This window comes from Biomphalaria glabrata, chromosome 8, assembly GCF_947242115.1.
Source record: "Biomphalaria glabrata chromosome 8, xgBioGlab47.1, whole genome shotgun sequence".
Classification (NCBI taxonomy): domain Eukaryota; kingdom Metazoa; phylum Mollusca; class Gastropoda; family Planorbidae; genus Biomphalaria; species Biomphalaria glabrata.
Window position 1 is genome coordinate 32195428 of NC_074718.1, and position 24835 is coordinate 32220262.

A 24835-nucleotide genomic window follows, 5' to 3' on the forward strand; every position below is an offset into this window, starting at 1 on the left:
AAGTCAGTTTTATGGATGTAGAGATTTAGCTGGACGACATTAGAGAAAGTCAGTTTTATGGATGTAGAGATTTAGCTGGACAACATTAGAGAAAGTCAGTTTTATGGATGTAGAGATTTAGCTGGACAACATTAGAGAAAGTCAGTTTTATGGATGTAGAGATTTAGCTGGACAACATTAGAGAAAGTCAGTTTTATGGATGTAGAGATTTAGCTGGACAACATTAGAGAAAGTCAGTTTTATGGATGTAGAGATTTAGCTGGACAACATTCAACGTTTCCCTTCTTTATTATTAAACTTCTTGTTCAACATTCGCTATCGCCTGTGTTATTTGTTTTCGTTATTTGATTGTTACCTTCGTTTGACTTATCTGCATAAGACACAGCGCGGAGGCGCCTAACACTTGTATAGTAACAGAACACAAGAGTTCTTGAGTTTTAGTGATCAGCGTCTTGTATTTTCCTTGCAGGTAAAAAGTTACAATTGTGACCTAAAGTGTGTGGTTTGTTTATGTTTAAAATCGTTTTTTTTCTTACCAATGTTTTTCTCAAATCGGTGTCTAAGTGGGTGGGTGGGGTTGTTGCCAGTAATCTGACTAGCAACATATGATGCAAAGTTTTTCTCTTCTGTATGTTAGACTGTGTAACACTTTGATTGTGTAACACTTTGATTGTGTAACATTTTGATTGTGTAACACTTTGATTCACATGTTACAGAAAATGAGGATGTTCGCAGAACCACCATGAGAGAGCTCAAAATGCTGCGGGCTCTAAAACAAGAGAACATTGTGGAACTCAGAGAGGCCTTCAAACGTAAAGGGAAACTGTATCTAGTCTTTGAGTACGTTGAAAAGGTGAGTCCGAGCATTCAGTGGGGGCCTTCTTTACTTCAGTGGGGCCCTTCTTTACTTCAGTGGGGCCCATACAGAAAGTTACAATCGATCAATTAGTCATGGAGCAAGTCAGTCTGTCTTACATGTTTTTGACTGGATATTTTTAAAGTCTAGATTAAGTCGTTGATTGTTTGTATAGTCAGACAATGACAATGACTGATGAAGAGGCAGAGCTTAACTCAGAACAATTGTTTACTAAGTTTACATGCAGGGCCAGATTATGGAAAGGGCAGCTACTGCATCAGGATCTCCACAAGAAGGGGAGGGGGGGCGCCAACAATAGAGCCTACACAAATATCAAAATATTGTTGGGTCCACAATTTGTACTTTTTTTTTCTTCTTCTTTTTTTTTTTACTATTGTTTTGTTCACATATGTAATGCCAATACTTTTAAATCTTACAGTTGGCTTCACAGTTATGCTTAAGAAGTGTTCACTTGTAGCAATGCTTTTTATATATAAATGCAGCTCCAGATGTACGACTGTGGATCAACCCAGGGCCTCACCCTCCACAAATTTATTAAATATTTTTAAAAAGAAGGAAAATGATATTCAATTTACAAGTACTCTTTCTGTCTCCTAAAATGTGGCGTGCTTTTTAAAGTTAAGGTTTACAATTATGAAGTGGATGTTTATGAAAGCTTTCAAATAAGAGTTTGGCCTTCTCAATGCCTAGGGCCTCCACTTAGTTAGATGGATGTGCAAACTTGGAAATGCACTTCAGGGAGTTTTCACAGTAGCGAGGACACACCCAGTCCCATTCTTCATGACATTCTACCTGGGGTTTGCCTGCTCTTTGTGCTGGCCCTCTCATGCTGGGCAGGGAGAACAAGGTGTGCCTCAGAAAGTGATCCCAAAATAAATAAATGTGATACATCTAGTTGATCGAGGATCTTAGTACAGAGGAGCTGGTAAAGAGTCAATCTCTCATTTCTGGACTCTGAATAACTTGGACAAGACTCTCAAGAGCCTTCAGCTCTACCATTTATTGGACACTCACTAATTGGCACCTTTTGTCATAAAATAATAAATACAAAATGTTTTTGTAGTTTCCTATTTAACTTTACAGAATATGTTGGAGTTACTTGAACCGTGTCCTAATGGAATTGCTTTTGAGAAAGCACGGAGCCTAACTTATCAGCTCTGTAAAGCTGTTCAGTGGTGTCATTCCAGAGACATCATTCACAGGGGTAAATATAAATTTAATCTTTTTTTGTTGTTAATTTCAATAGCCATTTAGCCATTTTTTAGCTTGAACAAATTAATCAAATTTGTAAAAAATAATTTGCATCATTTCAGATATCAAGCCAGAAAATCTTCTCATCAGTAAAGAAGGAATCTTAAAACTGTGTGATTTTGGTAAATATCTTGACAACTTATTTTAGTATTTAATTGAAAAATTTCTTTGAAGGTTGATGGGAAAATTAGTGCACACTTTTAGTTCTGTATCATGCATTTATTTTATCTGGGTGTCATGATTATAGACATAGAGTAAATTGCATCTTCTTTGTTATGTCTGTGTCTCCCTTATCATTGTCATCATCAAACTCCACTTACACAACAATATTGGTACACATCATCAAACTCCACTTACACACCAAGATTGGTACACATCATCAAACTCCACTTACACACCAAGATTGGTACACATCATCAAACTCCACTTATACACCAAGATTGGTACACATCATCAAACTCCACTTATACACCAAGATTGGTACACATCATCAAACTCCACTTATACACCAAGATTGGTACACATCATCAAACTCCACTTACACACCAAGATTGGTACACATCATCAAACTCCACTTATACACCAAGATTGGTACACATCATCAAACTCCACTTATACACCAAGATTGGTACACATCATCAAACTCCACTTATACACCAAGATTGGTACACATCATCAAACTCCACTTATACACCAAGATTGGTACACATCATCAAACTCCACTTATACACCAAGATTGGTACACATCATCAAACTCCACTTATACACCAAGATTGGTACACATCATCAAACTCCACTTATACACCAAGATTGGTACACATCATCAAACTCCACTTATACACCAAGATTGGTACACATCATCAAACTCCACTTATACACCAAGATTGGTACACATCATCAAACTCCACTTATACACCAAGATTGGTACACATCATCAAACTCCACTTATACACCAAGATTGGTACACATCATCAAACTCCACTTACACAACAATATTGGTACACATCATCAAACTCCACTTACACACCAAGATTGGTACACATCATCAAACTCCACTTACACACCAAGATTGGTACACATCATCAAACTCCACTTATACACCAAGATTGTTACACATCATCAAACTCCACTTATACACCAAGATAGGTACACATCATCAAACTCCACATATACACCAAGATTGGTACACATCATCAAACTCCACTTATACACCAAGATTGGTACACATCATCAAACTCCACTTATACACCAAGATTGGTACACATCATCAAACTCCACTTATACACCAAGATTTGTACACATCATCAAACTCCACTTATACACCAAGATTGGTACACATCATCAAACTCCACTTACACACCAAGATTGGTACACATCATCAAACTCCACTTATACACCAAGATTGGTACACATCATCAAACTCCACTTATACACCAAGATTGGTACACATCATCAAACTCCACTTATACACCAAGATTGGTACACATCATCAAACTCCACTTATACACCAAGATTGGTACACATCATCAAACTCCACTTATACACCAAGATAGGTACACATCATCAAACTCCACTTATACACCAAGATTGGTACACATCATCAAACTCCACTTATACACCAAGATTGGTACACATCATCAAACTCCACTTATACACCAGGATTGGTACACATCATCAAACTCCACTTATACACCAAGATTGGTACACATCATCAAACTCCACTTATACACCAAGATTGGTACACATCATCAAACTCCACTTATACACCAGGATTGGTACATATCATCAAACTCCACTTATACACCAAGATTGGTACACATCATCAAACTCCACTTATACACCAAGATTGGTACACATCATCAAACTCCACTTATACACCAAGATTGGTACACATTATCAAACTCCACTTATACACCAAGATTGGTACACATCATCAAACTCCACTTATACACCAAGATTGGTACACATCATCAAACTCCACTTATACACCAAGATTGGTACACATCATCAAACTCCACTTATACACCAAGATGGGTACACATCATCAAACTCCACTTACACACCAAGATTGGTACACATCATCAAACTCCACTTATACACCAAGATTGGTACACATCATCAAACTCCACTTACACAACAATATTGGTACACATCATCAAACTCCACTTACACACCAAGATTGGTACACATCATCAAACTCCACTTACACACCAAGATTGGTACACATCATCAAACTCCACTTATACACCAAGATTGGTACACATCATCAAACTCCACTTATACACCAAGATTGGTACACATCATCAAACTCCACTTATACACCAAGATTGGTACACATCATCAAACTCCACTTATACACCAAGATTGGTACACATCATCAAACTCCACTTATACACCAAGATTGGTACACATCATCAAACTCCACTTATACACCAAGATTGGTACACATCATCAAACTCCACTTATACACCAAGATTGGTACACATCATCAAACTCCACTTATACACCAAGATTGGTACACATCATCAAACTCCACTTATACACCAGGATTGGTACACATCATCAAACTCCACTTATACACCAAGATTGGTACACATCATCAAACTCCACTTATACACCAAGATTGGTACACATCATCAAACTCCACTTATACACCAGGATTGGTACATATCATCAAACTCCACTTATACACCAAGATTGGTACACATCATCAAACTCCACTTATACACCAAGATTGGTACACATCATCAAACTCCACTTATACACCAAGATTGGTACACATCATCAAACTCCACTTATACACCAAGATTGGTACACATTATCAAACTCCACTTATACACCAAGATTGGTACACATCATCAAACTCCACTTATACACCAAGATTGGTACACATCATCAAACTCCACTTATACACCAAGATTGGTACACATCATCAAACTCCACTTATACACCAAGATGGGTACACATCATCAAACTCCACTTATACACCAAGATTGGTACACATCATCAAACTCCACTTATACACCAAGATTGGTACACATCATCAAACTCCACTTATACACCAAGATGGGTACACATCATCAAACTCCACTTATACACCAAGATTGGTACACATCATCAAACTCCACTTATGCACCAAGATTGGTACACATCATCAAACTCCACTTATACACCAAGATTGGTACACATCATCAAACTCCACTTATGCACCAAGATTGGTACACATCATCAAACTCCACTCATGCACCAAGATTGGGACACTACAGTAAGAACCTTAATGTGAAATTTATTAATTTATCTCTAGGTTTTGCTCGCAGTATAACTGGAGGGACTGATGGACTATACACAGACTATGTAGCTACACGATGGTATAGATCCCCTGAGCTACTCATTGGGTAAATTATTGATATATAAACTTGTACATGCAAAAATGTCCAGAATCACTATTTATTACACACACAAAAAAAAAAAATCTTTCATGAACTAACTATAAAAAAAACAACAACATTTAAACCTAGAATTAGCATGTTAAATTGTTTGATAATTTACTACTAGTTCATGTACTCTAAGGACTCTAAGATTATATCACTTTATTTGTTAGTTTGGGCTGGCTTCCTATTTTATCAGACATTGCTCCCTATTTGTCAAAAATCTTTGGCTAGATTTCTGAAAGTTTAAGACTAAATTCAAGGTGCATTACTTTTACCCTGAACTTCTGTGCCCACTCAGCTCTAAGCTGTATCTTCTACAACAACAAAAGAATTTAAGTTGAAATGGGATTAAAACCAAAATCATTTGGAGAACATATATTTTTTAGTGGGGCATGGTGGCTGAGTGGTAAAGCCATTGGCTTCAGAACTGAAAGGTCCCAGGTTTGAATCTTGGTGAAGATTGGGATGATTAATGCTAGAATTTTTAGGACATTCCTGAGTCCATCCAACTCTAATGGGTACCTGACTTTAGTTGGGTAAAGTTAAGGCAGTTGGTCGTTCTGCTGGCCATGACACCCTCATTAACTGTCAGACATACAAACAGATGACCTTGACATCATCTGCTGTATAGATTGTAAGGTCTGAAAGGGGGGCTTTACTTTTTTTTCAATTATATCTTTATATTTTATACCATTTAGCCTGTAAAGAGTACTAGTGCTTTTTTATAGACAAATTTATGTTTAAATTTTTAGAGCCCCGTATGGCAAGCCTGTTGATATCTGGGCAATAGGATGCATTATGGGAGAACTAGCTGATGGTCAAGCTCTATTTCCTGGGGACAGTGAGATAGATCAGTTGTATGTCATCCAGAAAATCTTAGGCCCTCTTCCTGATGACCAGATGAAGTTGTTCCATAAGAATCCGAGGTTTCATGGACTGAAGGTGAAATGGACTATTTTTCAATGTTGAGTGCAAATAAGTTTTATAAGCCTTAAGATTGTAATAGGGCCCACCTTTCAGCAGAGTGATTGTGGGTATTTAAACTTAGAAACTTAACATTTTTTGCTCTAATAATATGCGGACTTAAGAAATTGAGGATAAATTAAAATAAGAAAACAAACCATTTTTTTTTTACCATAAAACCTGATTCCAGCTTTTAAGGACTTAAGTTAATGGAGAATTAAATGGTAAAAAAAGGATTATTAAAGCTTTAACAACCTTCCCACAATCTGAAACAAAAAGAAAAGATGTACTATTAATAAAACACTATTTGTAGAAAGAAACAAATTATAATCCAATGTTAAAGGAGATAAAATGCCAGTACAGATGCAACTATACCTTATATACAGCTGCCCTCAATATCCCACTCAGCAGACTTCATGGTAGCTAACTGTCTAAGACCATGATGCCATAAAGCTCTACAAGCAAAAAAAGTTCTACAAGAGGAAAAAAAAATATTCTTATGAGAATAGGTCCAACAGACTTAGAGATTATGTAAGACAAAAAACTTATAAGTACATAGGTCTTGTCTTTCTTTTTTCTTTCGTTTCTTCAAATTAATCTCAACATATGTTTATTTTGGCATGTGGTAAATGGGCTCAAGTAACAAAGTAGATTTGACTTATTTGGATTTTCCGATAAATTTCTCCCTGACAATCTTTTAGAATGAAGTGAGGTTCGTAAAGCATTATGTTATCCATCTCTTAGTTTGTTGAGGCGCCACACATGATGTGATAACCATTTCTCTCCATTCCTCTCTGATTTTTGAAGGAATAAGGTCTCATCTAAAGACAGGCCCGTCCATGCTTTAAATGTATCCTCCCATCCTTCCTCTGTCTCTCCTTCTTTTCCCCGCTATTATTTCCCCATAGAGCTGTTTTGACAAGAACATGTTTTCTATAAGGCTGTTTTGACAAGAACATGTTTTCTATAAGGCTGTTTTGACAAGAACATGTTTTCTATAAGGCTGTTTTGACAAGAACATGTTTTCTATAAGGCTGTTTTGACAAGAACATGTTTTCTATAAGGCTGTTTTGACAAGAACATGTTTTCTATAAGGCTGTTTTGACAAGAACATGTTTTCTATAAGGCTGTTTTGACAAGAACATGTTTTCTATAAGGCTGTTTTGACAAGAACATGTTTTCTATAAGGCTGTTTTGACAAGAACATGTTTTCTATAAGGCTGTTTTGACAAGAACATGTTTTCTATAAGGCTGTTTTGACAAGAACATGTTTTCTATAAGGCTGTTTTGACAAGAACATGTTTTCTATAGGATGGCCCCATGACTGTATTTATCTAGTAGTATAAAAAAAAAAGAAAAGGATTTAATTTATTTTTGAATTTTATTCTTAAATAGATGGTTAAATTTTAATTTATGTTAATTTTGTATAGCACTCAGTACATGTCTAGATTTCTATAATAATTTCAGTTTTTATATTGACTTAAATTTTCAGTTTCCCGCTGTTAGAAAACCAAAGACATTAGAAAAACATTATCAAGGGGTGCTTACAAGTGTAGCCCTTGACTTCATGAAAGTAAGTGAACCACAAATTCATACAATACATTCATACACAAATACTTTAAGTCATAATATGCTTTTTTTTTTAAATTTAAAAGTGAATCTTCTTTTAATAATGATAATAATGTCTGTAAACTTACTCTATTTGTATGAGTGATTTATATTTTATTGTTTGTTCATCACTGTATTGTTTGTTTTATTGAACTGAGTTTTAAAGTATCTAAAGTATTAAACTCTAGGAAAATATATTCCACACTGTGTATCTTTAGTGTGCTCAATTAGAGGCGCAGGGCACTTCTGAACTTGAGTATGTATCTTGTCTTATATAATACAGATGTTACTTAAAAAAGAAGATGATTACGTCCTACGCGTCATGCATTTATGTACTTTGGGGAGACAGTACAACTCTTCAATATAAAGTTGTGACACTAATGTTCAGCTTCATCAAAGTCTGTTACTAAAATACTTTGTTCACTCTCTATACATTGTTTGTAAATGTTTAAGGACAAAATGATTTGAATGAATTCAAGACAGCATTGGATTTTTTTTTTAAGGTTTCATCTCAATACAGAAAAATTGCAATTGTGAAGTGTAAATATGGCTGTCCTCAATGTCACACAAGATTTAAATCATTCAATAGAATCATTTTATGAACTAAAGTGCTTTCAAGCACATATATGGGTGTTACTAATATTGAAGAATTCATAGCTATTTATATCTGTGATACAGGACTACTTTCACTCATTAATGGTGTGTGGTTTGGGGTTTAAAGCTTCCAATAGGGCTCTCTTTTTTTTTCTATTTCTCTGTGTCTGTATTTTCTGAACAAATCCTCACTTATATTTTTCTAATCCTTTATCCTGCTTCATGTGTCCTGATGTCTTAGCCTATTTATAACTTTTTTTCTTTCTTGCCTTCTTGACCCTTTTACAGCTGAAATGTTAACCAATAACCTAATTGTCTTTTTAAACTACCCCCCCCCCCTTTCTTGTACTCTTAGTCCCACTATCATTGTTTTTCTGTTTCTACAATTGTAGACTTAGGATAAGGATTGGCTTAAGTTAAAATAAAGGTTATGGTAGGTTTAGAAGTTGTCTTAAGTTAAAATCAAGATTAGGGTTTAGACTTAGAGTTAGTTGGAGTAAAGGTTAGGTTCAGCTTTAGATACCTTGCTTAGGTTCACAGTAGATAGATTTGCTGCTTTAACCATTGCTTGCCTATGTGGTATGCATTCTGGACTTTTGATCTATGGTCTTGTTGGTCCCAGTTTTTCCCGCTGCTAGCCTCCGCAGTCTTGTGGGAGTTTTAGGCTAGGATGTAATAATTTTCAAATTGAAAAGAAAAACAGAAGCTATTTTAGTTAGTTTTGTGTGTTTTTTGGCATGGGACTTCTATTGAATCATGAAGCTGGGAAAGTTTTCATCAGTTTTACAAAAGATTTTATTCACTTATAAAGAAATACTATTGAACTTTTTCTCCAGTCATGTCTGCATCTAGACGCTTGTGACCGTGCCACCAGTGAGGACTGTGTGAACCATATCATCTTTCAGACAGACCGTGCCTTGGACAGACACCCCTGCCTGCCAGTTAAGATAAATACTAGTCATAATACAAATAAAAGAAGGAAAACTGATCATCTAGACACAGCACTAGATAGGTAAACATAGCTTTTTACAAAGCTTATATCAACTCACTTTCTCTATCTGGTAAAAAGTCTGTACATGTTTTTTCTCCTGCTCCCAATTTCGGATAAAGATGAAATTTTGCACAATTATTTCTTTTACCTGACAAAAGCAAGAATAAAAAAAAATTAACTTATTAGTTAAATAACTATTGGTATTTAATTATTTTGTTTGGCATCTTGAACAAGGGAAAGAAACTGTACTTGACAGATGTGGTGGTATAAGTTGAATTAGCCCCCTTTAAGCTTTATATGTTGCCACTTTTAAGTTTGAAGCTATTTTCATATGGCTAAGGCTTGAGGAGGCTTTAGCCCACAGGTCTTTCACCTTTTTTTAAAATTTATAAATGCATTTAAGAAGTAATTACCCAGATACCCCTTCTTTCTTCCACTTCCCCTTTTCAACTTGTCATAGCTTATTGAGAAATCTAAAACCATGAAATTGCATAAACAAAAACAATTGGTAAAAATATTTCTAATACCGCAGATTTATTATTGTTAGTCTAGATCTATTGCAAATTTAAATACATGACTGATCCAAACTAATTGATACAACTAAGCTTAATATAAGCTTTGTTTTTTTTTTGTTTTTTTTTTCTTGTTAATCTTTCTGGATGTATTAGTGTACATTTTTATATTGAGCAAGTATGAAGTTGATCAGGGGCTATGCATTTTGAAAAAGAATTTAGAAATTTTATTTTTACAGCAGTTGCTTCCCCACAACTCAATTATCTCAGCCTTTTATTCCCCCAGGCCGTATTATTACTCATGTCTGTTATTCAGCAAATATATTCTCCTAGCCTTTTATTCCTTAGCCAATAATTTGAGGTACTGTTGTTGAAAAGTTGGGTGATCCCATTGTGAATTATTGTGGTCTGTACTTAATCATTTGTTTGGCTTACAAGCCTATCTTCATCAGCTAGAGAACAAGTAGTACCTTGGTTATTGATCTAACTAATATTTTCAAAGAAATAAGGTGCAGAAGTTAAGTAAACTCTTTTTCACCCTAATGAAGCTTCAGGTCTTAAGATGGAAATAATGACAAGATTGTGTTGTGTTGTATTTTGTGTGTGTATTTTTCACAAATATATTGATCTTATCTGATACAGGGAAATAACTATAACACAAGATGAAAACCAACATATGGATATTGAACAAGATATTAGTGCAGAGTTTCAGAACACGAATGAAACATCTAAATATGAAGCAGGTGAAAAGGACATAGACTTTCAACCAGCTGTGCAAAGTAAATACTTAAAGCAGGTGTGTTAATATTCTTATTGAAATTTTTTTTTTACAAAAAGCACTTCTGCCTATTTTTGTTTCTTCTCAGTGGTTCTAGTTTGGTATATTTTGTGTAGTTTACATTTCTTAATTTTTTTAACAGCATATTCAAAATAAATATTTAAAACAAGTTTTACTTTCCTTGTTGTCAATGGTGGAAACAGGAAATCAAAATTGTATTGAATAAATCTTGTCCAGTTTATATTATTATTTTATCTCTCTACACCATGTGCTCTGATTTTGAGAGTCCTTCACAATTTTTTTAGGGCCTTTTTTTTTTTAAATTGAAAAAAAATAAAAAAAATTAATTTTGTGCACTTGGAATTTATATTTTGGGTCAACTTCAGATGTATCAGCTTTTGGTGTTAATATTACTCTTTCTGGCTCTAAGGGATCACTATTTCCAGCTGTTGATAAGGATGTTTAGGCATGCACTCATCTTCTGATTATTATTTAACTTTTAATCTTAGAAGACTTTTGGCACAACCATTTTGGTGCAAACTGTTTTGGTGCAAACTGTTTTGGCACAAGGAAGTTGTGATGATAATTTAAAAGACAAAGTTTTTCAGAACAAACATTTATTTATCAATATTCTATTGTATATTTAGTATAGTTCATTTTTGGACAGTATTAAAACCCACTCAACATTATGATGTTAAGTAATATAGCAATAAATACACAAGAAACATAAATTCCAAATCTAATGGACAAAAATAACTAATGTTATTCACAAAAAAATATGTGCAAATATAAATGAACATACAAAGCATAGATATAGTCTTTAAAGACATATGTAATGTGTTAAAAACATTTAGCCCCTAAATGTCTGTTCCAAAAAGGCTGCACATTCAGGAAAATAATTGTGGTATAAATTATACATTACAGTTGTACAGATTTTTATGCAAACATTAACATTGATAAAAGAACTGCTTATCCTTCTCTATATTTCTTGAAATGCAGGTTAGAAACCAAACAACTGCCAACAGTACCAGAACTGGAATGAAAAGTGCCAAAAGTTTAACTATAAATGATGTGTCTGAAAATTCTAAAGACGTCAATGCAGACAATACTGACAGCCATCTTATTTCATCCTCTAACCAAGATGCAAATGACATGAAATTTAATTATGATTCCTCCAATACATCTAAGCTTTTTGCTACTAAAGAAAAAAAAATGGAACTATCTGAGAACATTCTCTCTGGCAATGATCCACCAAAAGAGCTCAGAAAGAAAAGTGCCATTGAAAAAGCAAGCAAATTATTGCGATTGGAGCAAAACAATGTTCATATTCGAATGAAAGACGATGACAGATTAACCAAGCCAGAAATCAAAACCAGCTTTTCTAAATCTGATCTTGACTTCCATGAAAAAGACAGAAGCAATGATGATCAGTCTTATATCGCATTTAATGACAGTCACAAAAAAACGAGTGGCGGTGGAACTCATATAGAAAATCGGCATTTAACTACTTTTGCAGACTTCAGAGTTGGTAACATTCTTGAGTTTTCTCAGAATGCAGCTAATAATACCTCCTTGTCAGTGAAGAAACCTATAGACAAAGGACATGATGATGAATCAGGTGATTTTCAGGAAAAGTCAGAAACTCTGGACTGGATGAATCAAGACTCCAGATTTCTCAAGGGGAAAAATCTTACTAGTGATAAATCTCCAGATGCAGCCACCTTCAAGCCTAGGACCCCAGGGCACATTGACATAGACAATTCATCTCCCGAAGGTCATATTAAGCAAAAGATTGTAGGCCAGCATACCAGCACATACACCATGAGTGTAGATGCCCATGGTCTCCTGAGCAATGGAAATAACAAAACCTTCACCTCATATTCATCAAGTAAAATCACTTCTGGGAGCAACAGTCCAACAGAGAAAAAGAGAGTAAGTTATTTAATCTCAAAACATAACTATCTACAAAATATGTCTGTTTTTTTTTTTTGTTTTTTTATACCTTACATCTTGCTTGACATTGTAAGGTGTGATTTAACATTGTGTCTATGGTTACTGTATTACATCTTGCTTGACATTGTAAGGTGTGATTTAACATTGTGTCTATGGTTACTTTGTTACATCTGTTCACCCAAAAGTTGCCATACACAAGTTGAATTAAATTCATGTTATATTTGAGCTTGGTGGCCTTTTAAATAATAATTTTAATGATATGCAGATAAAGACTTATCACATATACATATATCTATTCTTAGTCCACTAACCATGCAGTAGAGTTTTTAATCAGCTTTAATTGGTTGCAATAAGTGGTTCAAGTACACATACATATTTTATATTACAAAACTGGTTTACTATAGAGATAAAATACATTGGAATGTCATTATGACTGTTTTGTTTAGCACACATTAAAGTAAGCTTACAAAAAAAAAAAGAGAAACTGTAGTTATTGAACTTTTTCATTGAAAAAGAAAATTAGTCAGAGTGGATAGAGCTGGTTTTCCACACACCCTACTCAAATTTAATCATCTCAGATATTTAAAGCAGCATTCAAACCTTCTTAATTTTTTTTCACAATATGGACTTCAAATTAACTTGCATTTTTTGCAACTATTGTAGCATCTTATGCATTATTTTCATTTGTATTTTTTAAACGTTTAAATAGCTTAGTGATCATGGGTAACTTGGGTCAAAACTCTTAGGTCATGGCTATATTATGTCGTAAGTCACTTAGATAGTAGACTACATCCAGTCATGGTTCGGTTGTCATGGGTCATGGTTGTCATAGTAATTTCTTACTTTCTTTATGTATGCTTCAGGGTATCTTTACAAACTCTCATGTATAAAATTGGGAGAAGAGGATAACATTCCACATTCTTGTGTCATTAGTTCTTCCAGACAATCTTTATGTTTGGTTTCATCAAAGTATAAATCTAATCTCTCTTTTGTTGCAAAAACTAAAAGTTATAGATCATTTGGCTGGTTAGCTGACAACCTAAAGCAAAACGTTGGCATCACTGATTTTGCAATAAATCTTTAACTTAAGTTACTTTTTTTTTTAAACAAAAACATAATTAAAAAATTCATTTAGAATACATGAAACAATTTTGAACTAAAGTTATTTATTTCATCAACATTTTAGTAGAAATCTAACTTGTGTTTTCAAGTCTTATCTGTTGGAAAATATTTATCTTACAGTTCCTGAACCCAACAACACAAAATGAACTTCAGAGAATCAAGTCTGGCACAACACTGAAGCCAAAAATGAAAGATAGAGAAATTAGAGACAGCAACGCCCATCCAGTGCAGGCCATCACGGACAAGCTGTCAGATGCGAGAGTATTCAGACTTTTATAATCCTTATCTTGTCTAATTAATTTGAAATTTTTCATCAAATGTATAGATGATACATATTTTGAAATGTAACTTATAGCCTAATGTGATATACTAAAATTTACAAACAATAGTGCATAAGAAATCTGGAAAGTATCTCTGATGGTGTTATTAAATTTCAACAATTATCGTTAACTTAAAGTTTTCTTTACAAAAGTATTTGTAGCACTAGATTTAAAAACATCAAATAATAGAAATTCAGATATGAATCCAATCAACATGCAGTAAATATCACTCTATAATTTATTCCCCTTGATGACATTATTAATATTTTCTAATCTCTATACACATTGTTTTCTTTTTTCTAACTGTGTGATTCAACTTCAAGTAGTCATTAATACGAAAGTTGTTTTTTGTTTCATTTTGAACATACATTTCTAGAAATTGATTATGTCACATACAAACACATGGGTGCATATATATTTGGAAACTATTTTCAGCTGCAAGGTGCTTTAGGAACAGAGAAGGCTTGGGATCAAAGTTATTATGTTCAATCAAGACTATCAAGAAATAGGCAAATAGGTATGTGAAAATGGAACATAATGCTGTACTGATCCATGAGCTTATTCTTCCAGTATTGAAGTTCACTTTTATAATTTGGTATTATGCCAAATGTTGTTCATATAACTGGTTCATAGACACTTTAAGAAAAAATGGTTCACCAGACAAACAGTAGACAAGGTAATACATTCACAACTAGTACACTGACACGTGTCTCACACAAAATGGTTCTCACAGCAAATGGTTTACTGATAGTTAGTTCACCAACAAGATCTGACTTCTAAAATATTTACTAACAAATTCGGTGCTTTGATAACTAGATTTTAAGCCAAAAAAAGCTTGTGTTACTCAATTGTATCCTGCCAGGAAGTATTCAAAGAACTAGATGTGAAGCCTGATATAGTCAAGATTTTTTTTAAAGATATACTTTTGGTTGTTTCTCTCCAATGACACTGTAAGACCCCACATTGGGGTTTGGAAGGGTTTTAAGAAGTAATGAAAAAGAAAATACTTACAGACTTAGAATAAAAAATAATTTTCCAGCTTTTGTTTTGCATATATATTTACAATACATTTAGAATGCAAATTTAGGTTAAGAATACTCATTTAGTCTTTTTTTTTATGGAAAAGTATTAGTAGGGGACCCCTCTCCCAAAATTTAGTTTCAGAAATTCTTTCTCTAAGCAGTTTAAAAAATTCTGTTATATTGAATACAAAAAGTATTGTGCTTAAATATTTTTTCTTGATTTGCTAATGTTCCGGCATTGTTAACAAACTCACAGATAACTCAGCAGACGCAACTAATGGGCCAGGTAATAGCTATGTAGATTTTCATCAGCATGCCTTTATGTTTATAGATGTGGGATGAGAAAAAAAATTTACTGTTTGTTTCATACTGTTTTACTATTTTTTTTTGTTTTGAAGTAATTTTCAATATTTTTTAGGTTTAGTCATAATCTGGCTACACGATTTTATGTACTTAGTTTGCACATAGAAAACTAGAATAGAACTAACACTGTCAAAGGTATATTATTTATAGTCAGCTATTTGTAGTTTAGGACATGTTGACAAATATTCATCTTTATTTGTTTTATGTTTGGGGCGTTCCTTCAGAATATTCCAAACCTCCCCCAGGATAGCAGGAGATGGTGAGAGGAATGGTTCAAACAGGGACCACCGATTCGACAGTCCAGAGCACATATCACAGGGCCATGTGTTATGGAGTGTGTTTGTGTGTTTCTATGGTGACAGTGGGAAGAGGCTAGGGATTGTTTATGAATGGTTCAAGATAATGGCATTGTCGTCATTTGGTTTTAGTTAGTTTTAGGACAGATGACTCTAGAATGTGAGACTGTAAAGTTGTGTTATTGTACTACTATTTTGTTAAAAAATAATATTACTTAAGTCTAGTACATTAATTTTATTATCAACTTGATTCTATCTATATTATAATAAAAGTTATAGTTATAATAAAAGTTATATTTAGTTTTGTTCACAAAGAAGTTTTTCAAGTTATTTCAAGTTTTATAAGTTAAGATATATTAGGCCTACAGCGGTTTAGTTGTCTACCAGCAGTTTGGGGCTACAAATAAACGAACATCAACACCACATGGTATCCATTTTTTTTTCTCATCCTAATGTAAAGATCTACTTCATAATGGGAAAGTATAATGGGATAGAAGACAGTAGTAAACAACTTATTCTGTTTAAATATATTTGTTTGGAATCCCACCAAATTGCATTGTAAAGAGACAATTAAGGAATCCATTCTTTTGTTAGTCAGCAACATTAAGCCACATGGAATTTACTGAAATGATCCGTGAAACAGGAGTACACTATTAGTTGAACTGAACATATGAACTGAACATATGAACTGATTGAAGACCAAAGTAAAACGTTTCTTAAGTTTTCTCTACTACCAAGAATTATTTCATGGAAGATACTTTTTCACAATGTATAAAATCCTTAAAGACAAAATGCTGCCCTAACCCTCCAGTTACATCAGAACTCATTGAAGTGGTCAGCTCTTCTCCACTAAGGCTAGAACACTGAAGTTGTCAGCTCCTCTCCACTAAGGCTAGAACAGAGAGACTTAATAACTCTTTTATTCCATTGTCTCTCAGGGTTTTTCAAGACCATTTTACATCACCAAGAAGTATTTAGGAGCCCAATTTATCAAGTTCTGGTTGGTTGGGTGTGTGTTTTTGTCTGTTGTTCTGTTATGCGTGTGTTGTTTATTATTATGTATATTGTTATTGTTATATTAATGCTGAGGTGGACAATTATAGTCAAACTGAATAGTTATTTGTTTGTACCAATAAAATCATCTTATCTTATCTATTTATCAACTACCTGAAAAATTGTTTCAATTTATTCTTCCAACATTTCTTAGAAAAAAAACTTCAAGTTGTTACAAGTTTTGACACATAAGAACCTTTATATCTCTCTATTTATTGAATGAGCACAGACTTATATTTTAAATCATTTAGTTGTTTCTGTGGTGAACATTTTTGCATTTTGATTTTACAATTCAAATTTATGTTTTGAAATACATCAATAAAGTAAACAAGTTTGGCAACTAAATCATGGTTTTATTAGGTGTTAGGTAAAAATTTGAAGTTCATTACTAATAATCATAAGAGTAAATAAATTTAGAATTTTTCTTTTCAAATAAAAAAATTTTTTTAGGGGTTCTGTTTTTCATTGATTGTAAAAGAAGAATTTTTAATCAATTTTTTTTATTTCTGAAAAATGATTGATAGAAAAAAGGAAATTGTTAAAAGACTAAAAGAATAAACTTTTAAGTTCTCATGTACAATAGTTGAAACATTAAGACAAATTAACGTTTCAACCATGTACATTTTGTATGAAAACATTAAGATTAAGATTTGTAATATTATTAATTAAGATTTGAATGATTAATTAAAATGAGAGAAAAAAATCACCTTTTTTTTACACTATGTAAATCAATGACCAATTTGTTTCTCTGCTGTTATCAGATTACGCCCCAGCTCAAAGAGAATACAGAGACAATCGCTTTCTGCAGACACACACCAGCAGGCAATTTGGCAGGTATCCTCCATACAATTTAAGAACTGAATCTCCTTCTGTGGTGCCTTTAGCCTCTTGGTATGTTGTTTGTTTTTTCACTGAATATCTTTACAGTTTCATATATTTTAGTGACAGATTGTTTCCGGATTCAAACATCTAGTCATAAACTCATAATTATCTTGAAATTGTATTCACATTAATATAGATTGTTACACACATGATTAAAACACTGAATATCAAATGCTTTTTTATGACATTTTTAGATAGAAATATCTTGTAGCTTCATAATTGATAATATAAATTAACTTGAATAGTAATTCAAGAGAAATGTTTATATTTTTCAGGCGGATGTTAGACGGGGCCCACAGTAATGTTTATAATCTTGCTAGGAAGAAAAAGAAAAAGTTCACACAGGTAACATCATGGACTTTGCTGGACTTGTTCAAATTGTGAATACTAAATACCTGTATATATTAAACACCTGCATATATTAAACACCTGCATTTACTGGACACCTTTTAATATAGAACATGTTGGGGGTCTTTCTGTCAAAAAGAGGTCCTCAAACTGTATAGTGTATTATGTTCTTGTATGGTTGAGACTCAAAAAGCATTCTTTATGGGCCTGGATAAATGGCAAGATACCATACAGGGAGCATGCAGATAAATGCAATTGGAAGGAAATGAAGTTGAAAAAGACATGGACTATTCTGGTCAGTCTCTTGAAATGTTTATGATTGTGACTTTTGATCCAGGGAGAAATGCCTCATTGTATTGTACTCAATAATACTTTGCAATCTAAATAAATAAAAAATATTGTACTTTTATTCTTTAAAGAGGTGACTGTTGGTAGACAAATCTACTTGCTCTCAATATAAATCATTGAAGTAGAAGTGACCAGTGATCCAGTAGAAGTGACCAGTGATCCAGTAGAAGTGACCAGTGATCCAGTAGAAATGACCAGTGATCCAAGGAACAAACTTATATCTAAGGGGAAAACTAAGTCTACCCATCACACTCTTAATACAACTAATCACTTATGTTAAGATTTAGGGCTTCATAGTTTCACACTGGACAGATAGGAATCTTGTTGTTTTGATTTTATTTGTGTAAAGAAACATAAATATTGTTCCCAATGTTCCTTCAGAGTTTAAGATAATCTTTGTCCTACAGGACGACAGGGGATGGCAGTGGGCAGGGTATAAGCCCACGACCATTTAAACGACCAAGCAATAGTTCAGCACCATACCACACAAACAAGGCAGAAATCATTTTAACAAAATCAATTTTGAGAATACCCCTAGTAAATTTTGTAATTTAAGTGCTCAAATTTAATATTTCAAGTTGTTTAATGCATAACTTAAAACCAATTATACAATCTTTCACTTTGTTTTGTTTAAAGTTTTTTAAAATAAGTTTTGGCTGTTCCTTCTGAAATGAAGATATTATGAGCTAGCTCAAACTTGTTGCAGGATGGCAGGACGTGAAAACAGGCAGGGTTTAAAATCATGGCCATGGTCTCAAATCAATATCACTCAATGAGGATCTTAATGTCATGATTATGAATTGAAATGTTTTTCTCTGGTTTTAAATATTGACAATTTATTGCTTCGTCTACCAGATTATTGACCCGTATGAAGATGGCAGGCTGTCACCGTCAGTAAACCTTAGGAACATGTCCCGTCTATCTCGCTATGAGCCAGCTGATGATATGAACTCTACCAATGATCCATGCAGTCCACGTGACCCAGCACGCATGCTGGCTGCAACACCTGTCCATTATCAGGAAAGCAGCCTGAGCAGAGGAACTGAGCAGCGGAGGTCATTTAAACAGTCCTTGAACTTGAGACGAGCAGCAGCAGTGACAAACACACCAAATGACAGAGTAAGCAGTAGAAATAATGAGACAACAAAAAAAAAATAGTGGAATAACATTTTTAAAAAGAGCTCTCCACGTCCTGTTTTCAATTTTAAAAAAAATACTTTCTTAAAATTATCTTCTTGTTCTGAATGAGACATGAAGAGCTTATTTTATATGAAAGTTTGAAATAATGGGCAGGTAACTTCTTATCACATCCTACTGCATTAGTGATCTACCATAATTATTGTAGTGATTGGATTTAAGTACATAAGAGAAAAAGACTCTAATCTAATAATCTCTTTTAGAGTTTGAATTGTAAGCCTACTTTTAAACATTTAATTTTTTTATTCTGCTTTCGGTTCTCCTTTGGGCGTGGTGCTAGTGTCTACTGACCATAGACGGTTGTTTATTTAGTAGTGGTATCTGTTGAAAATATAAAGATATTTTAATGATGGACAATGCATGTAATGAAGAAACGAAAGCTGTGTGTACATGGTGGATGACAGGTAGAAGACAGAACAAAGCTTCTGGATATGTTGTCAAATAACATTTGAATTATCTTAATATTGTTATCTTAAGTAAGAAAAACAAAAACTGTTTTATTATTTACATAGGTTGATAATATTTGACAGACCTAGAATCATATAAAGGACTTATAGAATTAAAGAAATACTATTTTGAGGGGGAGAGAATAAAAACAATATGAGTTTATGGTGAAAGGAACTTTTTGTGAAATTAACTCCCTTGTTGTTTTTTTTAACCTGTTCATTACTTTTTCAAGAGCTGATGTTACATTTTCAACACAGCTGCAGCACTACACATTTATCTGATCCTCATAAATGCTGTGGCTTACCTCCTGATGTTGCAATGAGAAAAGAGGATGAATATTTGAAGTTAAGAACGCAGGACAATGCTTGGTTCTGGGTCAGAGTCTAAAGGGTCTACAAGTGAAGACCTAGAATTGTATTTATGTGGAGTATTACACATTTATTACAAAGAAATTTTTCTCAATTTTAAGAAAGTGCCCTCCCCTGTTAGCTTCTCCTGAATTTTTTTTTCTTTTTTTTGTTGCTTTGGTCTTTTTTATTTAAATGTCAATTAAAAGATTCATAAAAGTATTTTCCATTCTAGGTGGGTAGACTACAGCCTCTCAGCAAAGGACAAAGCTCATTGAATCCACCTCAGCAGTATGATGTTTCTCCAAACTCTAAATCACTTGGCAGGGCATTTGAATCAAAAACTGGCACCAGTACATCACCTGATGATGTAAGAGCCTTGGGGTCTAAGTCCCGCCAGGGATTGATCCATGTTGCTGATGACCCCAGTGCAGTGAACTTGGATGGATATAACTCAAGAAGGCTGACAAAACAGGGAAAGCAACTCTGACACTTGTGAGATAACTAAAGCAGGTTTGTTATATAGATAAATTAGACATTTGGAGTCCCTAAGAAACAAATTTAGCTACTCAATCCATCAGTCATCATATAAACCAATTAAAGCAAGAATTTATTTATTAGGATTTATCACAACTGTCATTGTTTGCAGTTATATTCTTTATGCACTTGAAATAATTCCTCTTAAGTAGAGGAGTGCTGATCAGAAATGTTGTTTAATCATATATTTACTGACAGATCACTTTATAGACCTTCTTAGACCTGAATCTATTTGGTCAATGGGGCAGCACACATGATTTATTGGGCCATCTCTCCTTATTCTTCTTTTGTCAGGATTAATCATTTTATAACTTGAAAGAGGAAGTAGCTTACAGTTTGCAGACCTGTTTTAAGATACTCAAGCAATAACTTTGTATGTTTTTATGTTCAGTTACCATACACACTTCTGTAAAAGAAAATGCATTGACAATAGCTTTTAATCAAATACAGGCTATTTTTTTTATTTTAATTTTTACTGATCAGTATTTTTAAAACAAATTGTTTTTCTTTTTTTTTTTTAATTTGGTAACTATTATATGCTTAAAATAAATTCACAACCTGAAAATAACTTATGAATCACCCTAAATAAATAATAGGCCTATAGTCTCATTTTTATTTCAGAGAACTTGATTCAAGGAGGCATTGTTCACTTCTAGGGCAGCTGTGTATCTGTTGTAAACAAATGTGTCTAGATAGATCTTCCTTTAAGATGGTTTCATTTCCTATGTTGATGGTGCCACATTACCCCAATCATGAATTTTTATTTTTTAAATCTCTCTTTAAAACCTAACAACAGTTAACTTCTTTGATACTGTTTTGTAATTTTAATTTTGAAGCTACAAAATACATAAGAATTATAACTCCAACAATACCTTTGTCATTTAGTAAAAGTAATTAGTAATTTAACAGCTAAAAAGTTTTAAGAAAAATGCTGATATGTGTAACAACTTTTTTTAAAAAGGAGTTAAAATACTATCTTATATATGCCTCTTTGTATGGAAGTTTATGATTCAGTGTAAATATAATAAACATGCAACTCTAAAAATTAAATGTATATGTTGAGATAATGTTAAAAATTATGGCTACATTAAATGGCTACATCATTGTATCAAAAATTTCATTTATAAAATTTAATATCAAAATCTTTGTACTCCAAAAATCCAACTTATTATATTTCTATATTACAATTATTTTCCTTTTTCTAATTACTCTATGGCTCCTTCTATCTCAGAGGACAATGTATGCATCTATTGTATAATTCAGAATAAATGCAATCTGTAAAGCATTGCATATTTGGTGAATGTTTATTAAAATATGAAATAAATTGTTTTCAAGTGTCTTTGAATAGATGCCTCTAATAGTTTCAAGCCATGGTTTTACAAAGACTGCACATGATTTTCTGCAGTTACACATTAATAGCTGCTTGAAATTGATATCAGCTCATGTTTTTCTAATGTGTGAGGTTTTATTATTGTTCTTTGAAGTTAGACATGTTTTATCCATATAAAATAAAGAATCCATTGTAAATATATTACATAACAGTGTATATGAAACAATAATGAAGCATAGTTTTTTTTTAAATGTTACTCTCAGACTAAACTAGTCACAGCCTAAAAACTCAAATGTGAGCAAAAATAGAGGTAGCTTTGACATCAGAAATAGTGGTGGCTGCCTGGTCATGTATCTCAGTAGTCCCTGGTTCTAGCCCTGCTCCCGTAATCCCCTGCTGCCCTGCAGAAGGTTTTGACTAGGGTGTAATCATCTTCAGTTCTAAAAGAGCATCCAAAACAATGATGAACAGTCTTGACTTGAAGAAGATTTCTAATCCTTTCAAAACATTGCACAACTGAATGCCTGCAAATAAATCAGATTTGATAGTTTTACAATTTTAGAGTTAGGCTAAGGACTTTTTTTGTTCAAAGTCAGGAATCGTTACACTGACAGCTCAACTTAAGTATTACAATAGTGCAGAATGGTTTGTCAAATCAGTGCTAAAACACTTGGTGACCAGTATAATCTGATGCCATTACCATCTCATGTTTATTTATCGAAAGGCTAAGAAGATTTCATGTGTTGGTTCATTGACAGGTTGTACTACTTCTTCAGTTGACTCACATACCTCCTCAAAGTGTTTTTTTAAATAATTCTTATGAAAATACTTCACTTCTTATCTTGCCTTAAAATGGGCTCCACCAAATAGTTTGGCATGATAGGTTCAATTGATGGTAAATCCTACTTGCCTTGAATTGTAATTGACATGATGTGTGTATAGTGCACTTGAGATAACTACTAGTCAGTATTTAAGGAACTATTTCAACATCTTTTGACAATTCACAATAACTTTTGTTCAGAAACAGTTTTAAAAAGTTGACAATACAAATCTTGAAATGTAACTGTTGACAGTTTGAAGTATCCCCTATGATGTTTAGTGAAGCATCTTTACTTAATTTTTGTATTTATTCCAAAACTGTATTGAGATATTGAACTCAATGTTTGTATACAACAAACTATCAAGCTGGATCTTTCTGACTTTATTAGGATGATACTTTTAGATAAAGTCTATTCACTTGGTTATCAATCAAAAAATTTAATCATTTGGGGTAGAGGGTAGTGTTACCCTTCTCAACCCTGCAATCTATGGGGGCTGATGATGTAAAGCACATCTGTTTCTATGGCTGAGGTTAATGGGGTTAGATGTAGTCTGCATAACAATTCCCCAATGTATGTCAGGTACCCATTAGAGTTGGGTGGACTCAGGGGTGTCCTGAAAAATCATGAAGTTCAAAATCCCTCAGTTCAGAAGTCAATCCTGGACACCATGCACCTGAATCATGTCGAGCCACTGTTTATTTTATAAACATAAACTGAAATAATTATCATTCTGCAACCCCCTTTTCATATTAAATTCTTTTTTTTTTAAATAAATATTATCTTATTTTGTTCCACTTCCTCTAAAAAAAAAAAACACAGAAATCTTACTTTTACATATTCAAGCATAATTCTTTGTTCTTTAAAGGATAGATTATATATAGGTTACAAAAGTATTAGTCCTTGATTCTGAAAACCAAAATGTTTTATAATTGTCTTACGTTTAAGAAAAAAAAAAAAGATGTGAATCTCAATGTATTGAACACAAATATTTAAATATATATACATTATGTATGCATAGTAATCAATGTCTATTGTGCCATGTCTGATTGACAATCAATTACTGAATGTAAAGAATTTTTGAAATTATTTTAATATGAAACTATATAAACATTAATGAATTGTATATGTAACCACACATTCCAGAATGTGACATGAATTGTGATAATAAACAAAAACAATTAATAACGAAATGTAGTGATTACTCTTTCTTTTTTTTTTTATTCTTCATATTTGTTTTGTTATGTGTTTTGTTTTAAACAACTATTATTCCTTGTAAAGATGAAAAAAAATTTTAGTTATTTTATTGACTTAATTGATTTTGTTGTAATAAAGAAATTATTAATAAAGAGTGCAATATGATTTCCTTAGGCTTTTGAGGGAGTGAGGTATATAGCTTGTGGAGGCTTTAGGTGGAAGATTGATTCAATGCTTGTTTAGACTCTGG

The 24835-nt window shown here is 33.2% G+C and overlaps 1 protein-coding gene across 4 annotated transcripts in view; it reads left to right on the forward strand.

The window, feature by feature from the left end:
* Nucleotides 1–24581, forward strand: part of LOC106067343 (cyclin-dependent kinase-like 5) — a 44223-nt gene extending 19642 nt beyond the window's left edge. For 3 of the 4 annotated variants that reach the window (XM_056038519.1, XM_056038518.1, XM_056038522.1), the window contains 17 exons: nucleotides 717–853; nucleotides 1961–2081; nucleotides 2191–2250; nucleotides 5433–5523; nucleotides 6312–6501; nucleotides 8015–8095; nucleotides 9561–9736; nucleotides 10870–11023; nucleotides 12005–12937; nucleotides 14201–14341; nucleotides 14836–14917; nucleotides 15679–15708; nucleotides 17896–18025; nucleotides 18292–18361; nucleotides 19568–19831; nucleotides 20939–21216; nucleotides 21862–24581. In XM_056038519.1, the coding sequence (XP_055894494.1) occupies nucleotides 717–853; nucleotides 1961–2081; nucleotides 2191–2250; nucleotides 5433–5523; nucleotides 6312–6501; nucleotides 8015–8095; nucleotides 9561–9736; nucleotides 10870–11023; nucleotides 12005–12937; nucleotides 14201–14341; nucleotides 14836–14917; nucleotides 15679–15708; nucleotides 17896–18025; nucleotides 18292–18361; nucleotides 19568–19831; nucleotides 20939–21193 (2915 nt within the window). In that variant the 3' untranslated portion in view covers nucleotides 21194–21216; nucleotides 21862–24581. The remainder of the gene's footprint in view (nucleotides 1–716; nucleotides 854–1960; nucleotides 2082–2190; nucleotides 2251–5432; nucleotides 5524–6311; nucleotides 6502–8014; nucleotides 8096–9560; nucleotides 9737–10869; nucleotides 11024–12004; nucleotides 12938–14200; nucleotides 14342–14835; nucleotides 14918–15678; nucleotides 15709–17895; nucleotides 18026–18291; nucleotides 18362–19567; nucleotides 19832–20938; nucleotides 21217–21861) is intronic. The other variant, XM_056038520.1, reaches the window with a different exon arrangement.
* The last annotated feature ends 254 nt before the right edge of the window (nucleotides 24582–24835 follow it).